Source organism: Helianthus annuus, chromosome 11 (assembly GCF_002127325.2).
Source record: "Helianthus annuus cultivar XRQ/B chromosome 11, HanXRQr2.0-SUNRISE, whole genome shotgun sequence".
NCBI classification, from domain to species: domain Eukaryota; kingdom Viridiplantae; phylum Streptophyta; class Magnoliopsida; order Asterales; family Asteraceae; genus Helianthus; species Helianthus annuus.
In genome coordinates, this window is record NC_035443.2 from 166530039 (window position 1) to 166545767 (window position 15729).

Sequence of the window (15729 nt, forward strand, 5' to 3'; positions counted from 1 at the left end):
CGACAGCCTTACGGACCGTAAGCCTAAGCTCTTGCGGTCCGTATGCTCCTCTTGCGGACCATATGCTGAAACAGTTACGGTCCGTAACCGACCTTTGCTGAAATCGCCCAGGTATGCACCTTACAGACCGTAAGTCATGACCCTTACGGTCCGTAACCGGTGGTCAGAGGACAAAAATTTGCAAACTTTCAAGCCTTGACCATGCAATCATACAAGTCCGAATCCATGCCATCTTTTTTAGTTGTGGGACCTTCTTGCTCATCCATTGCATGCTTGTATATCCCTTACATGTTTTCACTTCACTTGGATTCTTGTTGGAAGATGGAATTGACGGAAATACCAAGAACAAGTCTTGGATTCTCACAATTTATGATCTTGCTTAATTAGATTATTTCTAACTCCTTTTACAAGGATTTAATTCAGGATTCTTCTTGTAGTAACATTCTTAATAATCTAATTTCCATATAAAGGATGGAATTTTATTTATTTAGAAACAACCGGTTAATATATCAGATGTTTATCAAACGATTTAAGGATCTTGGGATTTATAAATTTGGGTCGTTCAGAGGTGTTTTAACAACATGTCGCCCTTGGGTCATTCAGAGGTATTTTTAATAACATGACGCCCTCTTAAAAATCCTACCATACATCTTTATATTTGATCCGGGTTCCTGACACGTTTGTCCCACATGACACGTGTCTTTATTTTATTGGACAGGAATTTTCGAGGTGTTACAAAACTTCCCATAAATGGCAACGCTTGGAGGCTTGGGAGCTTCAATGTGTATGCTTCCCACTACCAGAAAAAGGCCTTCTATCAAACCCTTTGGTGGTAGAAGCCACTGTAGGAACCATCAAAACAAGCAAAGCCTACATTGACACAGGGGAAGCAACCGAGATAATGTTCGAGAAGTGCTTCAACCGTCTCAGCAATGATGAACGTTCAAGGCTTCAACCAGCTAAGTCCTCTATTAAAGGTATTGTTGATATCCCTATCAAGCCTTTGGGCCAATTAACACTTGATCTTTACTTCAGAGAAGGAAAAATGGAAAGGACCAAACCACTCAACTTTGTGGTGATAAACATGCCTTCCAGCTATGATGTTATCACAGGAAGGCCGGGGCAGAGTGGGTTTGGTATGGCTGTTTTAGTTGGTCAAGGTACAATCAAGTTCCCAACCGAAAGAGGGATTGCAACCCTTTACCCTACCCAGGAAGCTTTCCTGGTTGAAGGGGAAAGCTCAACAAAAAACTGGTTGGATTATTAACCCTAAGTATCCCCAACAAAGGATAAGGGTGAATACCAACCTCACCGAAGACACCCTCTCATATCTCAAGAAGCTGCTGCTACACAATATGGACATCTTTGCATGGTATCCCGAATACATGACCGGTATCCCTCGAGATATCACCGAACATGAGCTCAAAATCCCACCCAACGTAAAACCTATTGTTCAGCAAAAAAGAAATTTAGCCCCAGATAGAAGCCTGGCAGTATGCAAAGAGGTTGAAGGGCTTGTACAAGCTGGCATTCTCTAAGAGGTTAAATACCATTCTTGGATAGCTAACTCCATGATGGTCAAAAAGCCTGATAGATCCTAGAGAATGTGCATTGATTTCAAAGATTTGAACAAAGCTTGTCCAAAGGATTGTTATCCTTTGCCTGAAATTGATCTAAAAGTCAATTCGCTCATAGGCTTCCCCTTCAAATGCTTTCTCGATGCCTATAAAGCCTATCATCAAATCCAAATGAAGAAAGATGATGAAGAAAAGACAACCTTCCATACCGACAAGGGTATTTTTTGTTACCAAAAAATGCCTTTTGGCTTGAAGAACGCAAGGGCAACCTACCAACGCTTGGTAGACAAAGCATTTGCTGAACAAATAGGAAAGAACATGGATGCTTATGTGGACGACTTAGTGATCAAGAGCAAAACCGAAGGGCAAATGCTCAATGATATACAAGAAACATTCCGGAATCTCAGGAAGATCAACATGAAGCTTAATCCAGTAAAATGCTCATTTGGTTTTGAAGAAGGTAAGTTCTTGGGGCATATCGTGGGAAAGCAAAGCATAAAAGCTAACCCCAAAAAGGTTAAAGCCATACTTGATACAAGATCCCCAAAAAGCAAGAAGGAGGTTGAAAGCTTGAATGGGAAGCTTGCAGCTTTGAAGCGTTTTACGTCCAAGCTGGCTGAGAAGTCCCTTCCTTTATTCAAAACCCTTCAAGGGTGTACAAAAAAAGAAGGACTTTCAATGGAATAAAGCAGCTGAAGAAGCCTTTAACCAAATGAAACAGCATTTAGCTTCATTACCAGACATTACTGCTCTAGAGACTGGGGAACTAATCTCTGTCTACCTTTCAGTCGCTGAGGAAGCTATCAGTGTGGTCCTGACCATCGAACGAAACAAGGCTCAGGTACCCGTCTACTTCTTCAGTAAAACTTTAAAGTTGGCAGAGAACAAGTATCCCCCGTTGGAAAAACTTACTCTTGCATTGGTGAAAACAGCCAGAAGGCTTCAAAGGTATTTTCAAGCACACCCAATACAAGTGGTCACTGACCAACCCACTAAAAGTGTGCTTGAAAAACCTGAAACCTCCAAACGTCTAGCCAAATGGGCAGTGGAACTAGGTGAACACAACATCACCTACGTTCCAAGAAAGTTGTGAAGGCCCAAATCTTGGTTGATTTCATTTTAGAAATTCCAAAGGAAACAATAACGGAAGTCAACACAGCCTCCACTGAACCTTCTGACCCTGATACCTGGAAGCTTTTTACCGATGGAGCTTCTAGCCTTGAAGGGTCAGGGGCAGGGCTAGTCCTGATCAATCCTAGTGAATTGGAATTTACATATGCTCTCCAGCTTGAATTTCAGATTGCCAACAATGAAGCCGAATATGAAGCACTAATTGCAGGACTCAAATTAGCCAAAAGGATGGATGTCAAAAAGCTTCAAGTCTTTACAGACTCTCTGCTCGTTTCATGTCAAGTGAACGATAGTTACATAGCTAAAGAACCCAACATGAAGAAGTATCGAGAAAAGGCAAAGGAACTCATAGGCACGTTTCAATCATGCACCATCAAACAAGTCCCAAGGTTACAAAACAAGAAAGCCGATGCACTAAGCAAGCTTGCATCACTCACCTTTGCCCATCTCACCAAGAAAGTGTTGGTTGAGGTGCTGAAGACATCATCCATTCAAGAACTCGAGGTACAAGACGTGATTACAGAAGAAGGGCCAAATTGGATGACCCATTTGGTCAAGTTCCTTACAAGTAGTGAGCTGCCAAGTGATCAGGTGGAAGCTAAAAGGGTTCAGATCAAATCAAGACAATATGTGTTGCAAGGAGATATCCTCTACAAAAAGGGATACCTTACACCACTACTTCGATGTGTCGGACCAGAGCAAAGCCAATATTTGATCAAGGAAGTTAATGAAGGGATATGTGGGGCTCACTACGGCCTAAGATCAGTTGTTTCCAAGTTAATGAATCTTGGATATTTTTGGCCCACCGTGCATTGAGATACTACCGAATAGCTGAAAAAGTGTGAACCTTGCTAGATACATGCTCCAGTGCCAAAAAGCCCCAAACATGACTTGGTTCCTATATCATCAGCCTGGCCATTCCATAAGTGGGGAATGGACATCGTTGGTCCGTTCCCACCGGCCAAGGGAGGAGTCAAATTCCTACTAGTGGTCGTGGACTACTTCACCAAGTGGCCGGAAGTAAAGCCATTGGCAAAGATATCAGGAAAGCAAGTCATCGATTTCATATGGGAAAACATAATCTGTCGATTTGGGCTACCGGGAGTGCTAGTCACGGATAACGGGAAGCAATTTGCCGAGAAGCCTTTTAGCTCCTGGTGCAAGGAGTTCAGGTTAACACAAGTGTTTAGCTTGGTGGCTTACCCACAATCCAATGGCCAAGTTGAAAGAACAAACCGTAGCATTGTTGAAGGCATTAAAGCTCGTCTAGGAAGGCATTACAACAATTGGCTCGAAGAACTTCCCAATGTGTTATGGGCAATTAGAACAACCGAGAAAACGAGTCACAAGAAAACACCATACAACCTAGTGTTTGGATTGGAAGTTGTAATCCTGGTAGAAATAGGAGTTACAACGAAGAGGATGTTGAACATTGATCTAGAGTCAAACAAGCAAGAGACGATGTTGAACTTGGAACTCCTTGAAGAAGCCTGAGACCAAGCAGCCACACAAGAAGTGAAATACAAGCAGGAAATGGAATCTTACTATAATGCACGGGTAAGGTATGAACGCTTCAATCTTGGTGATCTCGTCCTTCGAAACAACGAGGCCAGCAAAAAAGAAAGCCAAGGAAAGCTTGGCCCTAAGTGGGAAGGGTCGTATACCATCCTTGAAGTCCACAAAGAGGGATCATACAAGCTGGCAGACCCACAAGGCAAAAAGCTTCCCCGTCATTGGAATGGTAAAAACCTTAAAAGGTTCCATGTCTAGTCAAATGTGTTAGAAAAAATAGCAAAGTGTTGTTTTTGTTCCCTTTGTAACCCACACACTTCGAGATAAATGAATGATGACGTTCTTATCAAAACTTGTGTTTCTATCCTATAATCAGGTTGAGAACCTAGCAAAAAAGTCCATGGCAAGGGTAATGTAAGGGGATGAGCTCCCAGGCCACATCGCTCAATAGGTTCAAGAGTTTAATGGACCTATATAAGGGGTGAGTTCCTATATCAATACAACTCTATGAGACTTAGAAAGATTTTTCAAAAAACATGTCTCATAGACAGGTTTGAGCAGCCTACGCCAAATGTTCCTTAAGCCTTAACATTGGCTTACGAACCAAAATCAGACTATGTAAAGTCATAAATAGGATAGGTATTATATCTTCTTGTTAAAAATATCCTAAGGCTAAGTGACTGCAACACTGAACCCTTCAAGGTGTCAATAACATAAGATAACAAAGGCAACAAACAAAATGAATAAAAACACAAGGGAATAGACGAAACAACAATGCGAAATATAATAACCCAAAGCATTAAAGTTAAACATAGCATAGCATAATCTAAGTTAGAGTATCAAAGGCCACACAAGGCCATAAAGCATAGAACATTGTTCAGAAGCCTTCAAGGCTTTAAGCAACAAGGGACCTAAATGGTTCCCTTGGATAAAAAGATGTCCAAAATACACAACCAGAAACATTGTTTAAAGGTGCTAAGAAAGCTACGAACCAAGATACCTTCTTTACTTCGCAGCGTCAGAAACAGTGGGTTTCGCTCCATCATCCTTCTTGCCTCCATCATCCTGAGCTTTCTTGGCCTTCCTCTTTTTTCACCCCGCTGCAGCCGCCGCCTCAAAAGCTTCAAGGCTTGAATCCTTCAAACCATCCCCACCTTCAGAACAAGTGTCCTCACTATCTCCAGAATAAGGACGCTTCTTGGAAAGGGATTTGAGCACTTCAATGCACACAACTTCATTAAGGCCTCGAGGTTTCAAACCCTGCAAAACGGAAAGAGGTTTGCCATAGCATTCGGAGACCTCACCCACATAAGGGTAGGTCAAACGTTCCATCTTCACAACGGTGTTCTTAAACACCTCAAATGCTCTAGGATGAAAGAGAGGAGACTTATCTTTCGGAGACCCAGTTACACCAGTATCATATCCAGCAGTATAACCATGATGTCTGTCACACCCCCAAAATACCACATGCGGAAACCCCCGCGAGGCATGTGACGTACCAGGATCCAAGCCACCAATCACATTGAACTCATAAATATATTTAAATAAAACTTTCATTCTTTAACATAAAGTGTTACAAACGTTACATATCATTCATTGTATACAACGGAAGCATAACTCATTTGTTAAGTGTTTCGTAAACCATGTGTACATAAACCATTAAGCTTGTATTGAGATTCCATGTATCTCGACCCATGACCACTCCAGCATCCCAGACAGCAAGTCCCAATGATATAAACCTACAAACCTGCAAGCATGTAGACAAGTGTGTCAGTCGACGCTGGTGAGTTAAAAGTTTTGTTAACGTGTTTAGTTACCAGATATGAGTATAAAACGTTTCAGTGATTTGATTTGATGTTGTTATTAACTCGATTACTGCAGATGGCTTCTAGATTTATTTGCCCAAACCCCAATGCCTCTATCAAAACATTGGTCAAGTGGTTAAGGTAATTAGTTCACGCCCGTCCTCCCCGGTACGGTGTGAGGGTGCCAAACCTAATAGCGCTATTAACTAATAACCTCGTTGCCTCCCCGGCAACTAATCGTTAGATGTAAGGGGTCTTAATGATAGAAATGAGTGTAATAACCAACATCCCAATAACCCGACGTTCCTCCCCGGAACGATTACCAGATGTCCCTCCCCGGGACGCATGCTTGGAAAAAGAGCAGTGAACTCACCTTAGCTTTGCTCGGTATGTTTGTTTCATTACCCATTCCCAGTTGGTCAACCAAACCCTACCGTGGTTACCAAGAATAGTCAGTTTCACAATCACGTATCCAAATCACGTATCACATAGCAAGCATTTAGATTTCATACACGTTTACCACACAGATTCATGTTTCCAACAATGGTTACCAACAACGTCAGTTTTATAATCATTCATCAGTTATTTATCTCATACAGTTTGCATCCTGTCACATGATCACAGTATAACATATAGCACATATCCAACTATCATTATAGCACGTAGCACATATCTAACTATCATATAAGTTCGCGTCTCATGTGCATGTCACATTACAACAGTTAACAGGTGGTTTGTTATTTACAAGAACCCAATCAAGTTTCTTATTCTCAGTTAATATTATCAACATGCGTCAAAAGAATTCTACTAACATACACATCATGAATTATTGTTCTGTATGTTAGCCAATAGTGTCTTCACGAAACACCCTATGGCGAAACTCCCTATGGCGAAACACCTTATGTTTCGTTGATACCACAAGTGACAAAACATTAATGTTTCGTCGAATCCCATTTGTGACGAAACATCACTATTTCGTCGTGGAGAATTCAGCCTGCAAACCCTAATCTTTAACATGACATCTTTGCATAGAAACAATCAAAGAACATGAGGTGAATATCATACAAGTCCTATCAATCAGGCACTAAACCATAATTATATATTTTCACAAATCAACAGTGACCCCCTACCGACTTAGATCTAACAATCTGTTAACACAAGATTCATTATACTCTTCTCATCAGATATACAGATACGATCCTAGTTGGTAACTTAACATTCAACCATTCAAACAACCTGACGGGTGGTCCGTAGGACAACCCTTAAAAGGCTTAATATAATGCACATTCTACATTTTATCCGGTTAATTGCTCGAACTTGGTAACTACTGTACGTTTGATTATGCAGGTGTGAAAGTGCTCTAAACAAGAGTTTTAGGAAGCTTGGATGAATGATAGAAGTTTGGAATCAAAGAGGATGAAGAGAGCAAGTGTAGAAGGAGAACAGGGACAAGAAGGCCACTCAGGGCCGTAACCTACGGCTCCCAGCCGTAGGTTACGGCCACCAATGTTCTCAATGTAGGTCCCCTTGATGTGTATGGATCTTCACAGAATCGTCTTTCCAATCAAGAGTGCGGAATCCTCTTGAACATAATAAGCAGAAAACGTGTAGAAAACAGAAACAGCAATTCCAATCAAACCGGGTTTTATTGATTATCTATCAAGACTGATTACAATCAATCAAACCCTAACCAACTATCCAAATTCGTCCAAGACCTAGTCTCTCACGAAATTCTCTCTCAAACAACTGTTTTGGCTGATTAACTGATTAACCTAAACCCTAAAGCCTAACCTTGTTTATATACCACAAGGTTTACAAGTGGGCTAGGTTTATACTCTTGGGCTGCGAATTGGACAGGCCCAATTCGCCCCCATCACCCAATCCTTTGGGTTTAGTTAGCCCAAACATTACAACTAACTATTACAAAGCTAAACCCGCTAACTGTTTATCGTTTAACTAATTACAAGATATCCAAAGACCAAATCTAAGCTGTTGTCACAAACATGCACCAACAAACTCCCCCTTGACAATAGCTTCATAAAAACTTTGTCTTGAGTCAAAACTTTGTCTTCAGTCTTCTTGCAATCTTTCTTGCACTGTCTTTGGTCTTTGGATAGCTTCAGCTTCAATAGCTTCTGTCAGCAACAGACTCCCCCTAAGCTGATGCATCCAATCACCAAATCTTCAACACGTTAGCGTTTGAGTAAACTCCAGTTTAGCATTTGCACAGCAATCTTGAAACTCTTCAATCTTGTCTGCAATATAGAAAGGAGGTTCTACCATGCATCCAATCAAACTCTCATCTTCACATTTCACAGCAACTTCTCAGCAACAAACTGCTTCAATCTGTATGCTATAAAACAAACATCTCGAGAAACCATAAGAATTTTTCAACAAAGTTAAACAAATTATTATTGTTCAAGAGATAGTTAAACTATATCACAGATTAAGCATTTCCAATTTCATCATCAACACGCAAAACTTTTGTCCAACACACAAGAACCTGCATGATTTAAAAATTTGAACTCACTTTCTAACACCGTCTCCCCCTATCAGTAACAATTCCTCCAAGAATAACAGTTTTCCATACGTTAAGAATTTTAAACAGAAAAAGACACTATTTTTGTATTTTTGTATTTTCTGAAAGCAAGTAAATACAAAAGCAATAAACACTCTATTTTTGTGAGAATCACTGGTAAGAAGATCATATCAGCACAAGCAAACTGTTTCACACAATCATATAATTCTTTATTTAATTTTTCATGAAAAGCAGTTCAAGACGATTACCAGTATGTTTGTCCTCTTAAACAAAATGCATGAACATTTCAAGTACCATTACCGTATGATATGTTAAGGTAATTTTAATACTGATATACTAGTGTGTCCCACTTCAGGATATACCCCCGCGATCAAGGTATGCACAAAGATTCATCGTAGTAGGTGAATATACTGAATTCATCCTTTAAGATATCCTGACTGTGTCTAGGTCTGCATTTAAACTGTTTTATCATGTTTTGATTTCGTAACCATGAACACCCAAATAAATACAAATCAAATCCTGGAAATATAAACAACACACTCTATCATGCAAGTATCTTCCCTACCACATATTTCACAAGTCCAATCCAGATTTCTGAAATCTTAACTGGGAATAGGTTGAGAAGAGAACAGAATAGATCTTTAGTAGAGATGGTATAATATACAGATCAAATGAGATTTTCTCAGTTTGATATAGGTTTCTTGGGTTTCTTTTGGGCACTTGAGGGCCTCTTTCGGGTGTATTAGATCTATAGCGCGACAACGTACAGCTAGGACAGCATGTATCTGGATGCAGCAGAAGCTGTCGTTGCCTAGCACCTCCAGGTCAGCATATATCTGGATGCAGCAGAGGAGGTACACGACTTTTTTCAGAGAAGATTTCAGAATCAGATCAAAATTGTGTGTATCGGGAAATATACAGACATTCAAATAGAAATGTGCTAATTCCAAGTGACTATCTTTCCTGGGGTCATGTACAATTTTAGTTCTGACAGACAGACAGCCAAGATATCCCTAGTTGAAACAACAGTATAAAGACCCAAAACTTCAGATTTTGGCAATCTATCAACGCAAGAATTAAGGTCATTAAACCATACACCACTGATGTGTTCCCCACTCATATTCAGTTCATTTAAGTTTATATCACATTGGTAAGTTGATTATTTCATGCTTTTGCCTACTAGTACATCGTATAATGAAGCTGCTATCACACTTAAGCAATTTTGATTCAATTTCAGTGTGACAGTCTAACTTGCCAATGTACTATCACTTCTTCTTTTTCACACAGTGATAACTCATTTTTGATTTTCTATTTTTTTTATGTTTTTGATTTTTCAAATTTTTTGTGTTTTTGATTTTTAAGAAAAAGCAGTAAACTATTTACAAAAATTCTTATGAAAAACCAGTTATTCAGGATTCCTCATCCCGTTGAGTTCGACTAAGTGTTTAAAGCGAGCCCTGTCAAATGCTTTAGTATAAAGATCTGCCAGGTTATCCTCTGTGTTGAATCAGCACTTTGAACTTCAATTTAAATCATTTAATAAAAATATATATCAACAATTTCACACCCCCCTTCATGTGCCTGAAGCAGCCAATATCAACATAAGTTGATACTCCTCCTTAGCAGCTCCTGCACACACTAACTTAAGAAATTAGTTAGATTGGGGGACCCAAGCCTTAATGGTCTTGGGTCGTCCAAATTCACCAACCACCGGAACATCCATCCAATATCCATTACTCCTAACTGGAGTCTTGGATCTCAGACCTGTTGATGGAATTTGATTTTGATTTCCACTAGGTCTTTGGTCCTGAGGGTTCCTATGTGCATTTGGACAATTTGACCTTTGGAAATTTTGATTTTGAAACCTTGAATTTTGATTCCAAGAAGCATTATTGTTGTAATTTCTAAAGCCATTGTTATAAAAAGTTCGACCACCATTATTTTGGTATCGATTTTGATATTGACATTGACTTCTGAAATTATTAGAATTAAAGTTGTTCATTCTAGGTGAACTGCTTCTAGGTCTCTGATATCTGCCTGGTGGAGATCTAGGCTGAAATCTTTGTTGATTTCTTTGAAAACGTGGAACTTGTGGAGTTCCTGTTCCAGCCTTATCTACACCAACAGCAACTTTTTGTGGTTGCTTAGGAGCAGATTTCTTTGGAGAATTTGAACCTTTCTCCTCACTATCACCACTCTTCTCTGGCAATTTCCCTCTCTGTTTGTCACTGATTTGTGCTTCACTATTTTTGTTAGGACAGCAGCTAGCTACATGTCCCTTCATGTGACACCGGAAGCACGATCTCCTTTTCAAAGACATCTTAGCTGGAGTCTCTGAGGTAGATCCCTTATCAGATGGTGATGATGCCTTGGAAGAATTTTGTTCAGTTTGCTTTGATTCAGATTTTTCTTTGTTTTTATTCTTAGCAAACTCTACATTTGATTCTTTTTCAATAACAGCAGTTTCATTTTTCATATCACTACCTTGAACAAAATTAATCTTTTTAACAAAAGTTTGATTTTTGCTCTTAGGAGGTGAATTTTTCTTTTTCAAAGATTCCCTGTTATTGTTCTTCTTAGCATCACCACTCTCAGACCCCTCACCTTAACTTGATGTAGATGCGAAACTACTTGGTGCAGTTGACATATGGGCTGCTAGCTCATCTTCATCAGGGAGGAAAGAATAGTCATGACTAAGAGGAGGTGGGACTTCATTAAAGCCCTGGAAGCCCACAGTGGTCTTGTCATTACTCTTCTTTAACCTACCCATCATGTGTTTCATAACAAAAGACGAATCTTTGAATTAACTTAATTTCGGTTCAAGTTCAATGATTTTGAGTTGTGCATCTGACAACTCTTTGCATTTTTCAGAATTCTCTTTTGTTTTCTCAGCCATCATTTCGTGAGCTAAGTCTATTACTTGAAGTTTTTCATTTAATTTGCATGTTAAGGCTTCGATTTCACTTTCATAACCTTTTATCTTCTTCAAGTATAGAGATTCATTTCTTTTAGCAAAAAAGTTTGACTCTTTTATGCTAGACATCTCGCTCACCAGACTTTGATTTTGAGTTGACAGCCTGTCAACCTCACCCTGTAGTTCACGACATCTCAAACACACAGAATTAGATTGTACCTCTTTCTCATGAACTTTTGTGGTTTTATCAGCAACAACCTGTTCAGCTTCACTCTCTTTCTCTACTTCAGCATCCACTTTTGCTTCAGCATTCTCCACTTGAGATTCAGCATCACTCACACTAGTTTCAGCTTCATCAACTGGCACTATCTCTGCCATGAATGCCTGAGTGACACTCTCATTTCCCTGATATCTCTTTTGTAATGCATCCCACATATCCTTTGAATTTGTGTACTTTGTAAAGGTATGTTTGATGCTATCAGGTAAGGACGTCTTTATTGCAGCTAAAGCTCTCTTTTCAGCATTAACCATAAGTTTCTCAGATTCATCCATCTTATCATAAGAGATCACTTTCACTCTTCCTTCAACATGACGTGTAGGAGCAACATATCCATCTATCATACAAGTCCACATCCTTGCATCCTGAGATTTAATGAAGGATGTGAAGCTGTTTTTCCAAGTAAGATAGTTCTCCACCTTCATCATCTTAGGTGCATTCACGTTGGTCATGTTCGACATTTTAAGCGATGCAGACTGAGAAAACCGTACAGAATTTTTCCGAAAACAGTGGTTACTATATTACACCGTTAGAATCGTCTCAAAAAGACGAATCCAATGATATATAATGTCAAAAACCGATTTCGGGATTTTCCAGAGTCTTTTATTTTTTTTTTTTTTGTCCTAAAAATCCAAGGAATCTAACAAGCTGTGGATCACTTTCTATTCACGAAAACGTTAATTTTTCCTTACGCTTGCCAAAAAATTTTCCACCTTTTTAACTTTGCTGCTAATTTCGCTGGAAATGCTGTTAAATTCGCTGGGACTGCTGTTAAATTCGCTGGTTATCTGTTAAATTTGCTGGGTCACTTAAATTTGCTGGTAAACGAAGTTAATTTTGCTGGTCTATTTCGCTGATCAAGTTCGCTATTACGACGACTTGTAAAGTCTCCGAAAACCGTGATAATTTCACTGTGGAAAATTTTCACGGTTACCAAAGTCGCCTTTGGATTTTTAAATTCGCCAATAAGTTTGCTGGTCTGTTAATTTCGCAGATACAGGTAATTTCGCCAGCCAGTAATTTAGGAAAATCAATCTTTTCGAAATTCTGATTATTTTCCTGATTCTCTTAACAGTTTCCTGCAAACTCACAAGGCAAAATATCAGTAAATTTTCGAAAACAGTATGATGAACACGAAGAACAGTCCTCGAATTCCAGCCAAATACTCTTCAAAAACAACCAAATACTGTCTTGAAAACCTGCAAATCAGCCAAATCAAACAAACAAAACTGATCAAACACCAACAAATTCGCAAAAAACTTAACAGAACTCAAAAATTTCGAAACCCTAATTTCAGGTTTCAACAGTTTCGAAATTTTTCACCCAAATCTGCCAACCACAATTCTGAACCGAGCCTTCAAGAGCCTAACGCTCTGATACCAATTGTAGGTCCCCTTGATGTGTATGGATCTTCACAGAATCGTCTTTCCAATCAAGAGTGCGGAATCCTCTTGATCAGAATAAGCAGAAAACATGTAGAAAACAGAAACAGCAATTCCAATCAAACCGGGTTTTACTGATTATCTATCAAGACTAATTACAATCAATCAAACCCTAACCAACTATCCAAATTCGTCCAAGACCTAGTCTCTCACGAAATTCTCTCTTAAACAACTGTTTTGGTTGATTAACTGATTAACCTAAACCCTAAAGCCTAACCTTGTTTATATACCACAAGGTTTACAAGTGGGCTAGGTTTATACTCTTGGGCTGCGAATTGGACAGGCCCAATTCGCCCCCCATCACCCAATCCTTTGGGTTTAGTTAGCCCAAACATTACAACTAACTATTACAAAGCTAAACCCGCTAACTGTTTATCGTTTAACTAATTACAAGATATCCAAAGACCAAATCTAAGCTGTTGTCACAAACATGCACCAACACTCAAAAATGTCAGTCGTAAGACAGAAGCTTCCAGGCGTAAAGATCATTGCCAGCCGTAACCTACGGCAGGTGGCCGTAGGTTACGGCTACCTGTTGACTTTGGGGACTTGCTGACTGCCGTAACCTACGGCTGGGAGCCGTAGGTTACGGCTCCGACTGATGTAATCTTGTAACATATGCACTTAATGACCTTTTTCAGGAAATTAATGGTGTCCAATCATGGTTTTTCGGTTACTACTTGAAAGGAACGAGATTGTGAGTATAAAAAAGGCACTTGGGAGTGAAGTAATCATCTTGGATCCATCTAATCATCACATCTTGATCTAGTTCTTGTTGGTGAAACTTGTGAACAATATTTTCTTTCTATTTTACTACAACGCTTGTTCAAGCCATGTGTGGCTAAAAACTCTATGGTCATCTTAGGTGGAAGGTTTGTGGAAACTTTTGTGCTTGTTTTTATATATTTCTAGAATGGTGAATTGAACTTATGTTTTGTTTATCATGATGTGTTCTTGTTTGTTGTAAATTGTTGATGTTTACAATTATTCTTCTTTGAAACCATACGTTCTTGGTGCCGTTGGCAATCGAGATATCATGGGTAGAATTAGGATTGGGTAAGGGTAAATTGGTCATCGGGTAACAACCTCACGTTCTCGGAATCTGAGTACTTAGTTCCCTTTCATCACAACAAGTAATTGCCCATGAACTATGTCTATGTAGTTCTTTCTAGTAAATGATAGCACAATTGTTGAAGCAAAACCGGAAGCTTGGGATGATCATTACTCTCCAAATCGTTTACAACCAAACTCTTCTCTTGCAATTTAATTAGTTTAATTTAGCCTAAAACCAATTCACTCACCTAAACTCATTAATTTTATTTCTCTTGCAATTAGATTAATTTAGTTAAAATTAGATAACTTTCAAATAACACATATTCCACAAACTCCCTGTGTTCGATACCCACTTGCCACTATCTATATAGTTGTTATTGGGATTAAATTTGATTGTGACCACGACATCACGTCAAATTTTGGCGCCGTTGCCGGGGAGTAGTGCGCAACGTGTGTTATTTTTGTTCTTTTTTTTAAAGTTTGTTATTTTTCTAGTTTACGCTGGGTGTGTTAGTGTGCAGGTATTGACAGGTGCATGCGTACTAGGAGCTCTCACAAGCTATCACCATTGGCGTTTGATCCGGAAATTGAGCGAACATTAAGGGGATTAAAAAAAATGAGTTACCAAGAGAAGTACGATTACGGTGATTATTATGAATATTCCCAACTTTCGTATGAAGGCCCTCAGATGTACGATCAAGACTATTATCATGCTCCGTATACATTTGATCAGTATGGTTATGAATGGGTAACCCAACAACCTACTTGGCACTATCAGTCACATAAATCTGAAAGTCTTGACGAGATGATGAGAAAGAGACACATGGTTCATGTTGAAAAAGAATTAACAAAACCTCATTTGTCAATGGAAGAACGAGTAGAACTTTTGGAATGGAAATATGATTTATTACCAAAAGAGGTGAAAGAGATGAGGCCAGGGACATCGATATTGGAAAAACGTCAAGCAAAACAACACTGGATATGTGCAGATTGAACAAATGACACCTATGGGTGATGTAGAAGAAAAGGTTGTGAGTCCTCCCGAACTTGAAACTGAATTATTAGGGCTAAATGAGGAATATACAATTGAAATTATTGTGGAGGAACCACCTATGGAGAGCAAAGTTGAGGGCCTTTTATTTGATGAACCAATCAAAGTTGATTACAACTCTCCGGCTGTGGTGGTTATGGAAACCAAGAGTGTTAAGGATGCATGTTTAGAAACTAGGAAGGTGGCACTTCATGATGTGGGAGATTTCATTCATAAGTTATGTTTATGGGAGAGTTTGGATTTGTTGGGCACAGAAAACGAAGTAGTGAAGTGTAGAGTAAACTACCGAGCATTTGTTGGAAATTCGGTAGGAAAATGTGGATTTAAAGAATTTTGCAAAGAAAGATGGGACGTGACAAAGCACACACACAATAGAAGAATCAAACATCGTGCTTACATCAGCAACGAAAAAGGTAAATGTGCATTGA

General features: G+C 39.2%; 1 protein-coding gene across 1 annotated transcript; it reads left to right on the plus strand.

Annotated features, from left to right (window-relative positions):
- The first annotated feature begins 2289 nt into the window (after nucleotides 1-2289).
- LOC110888724 lies at nucleotides 2290-3524 on the plus strand. Its single transcript, XM_022136235.1, has 2 exons — nucleotides 2290-2632; nucleotides 2701-3524. Exons 1-2 carry the CDS (start codon nucleotides 2290-2292, stop codon nucleotides 3522-3524), a joined length of 1167 nt encoding a protein of 388 aa, XP_021991927.1.
- The last annotated feature ends 12205 nt before the right edge of the window (nucleotides 3525-15729 follow it).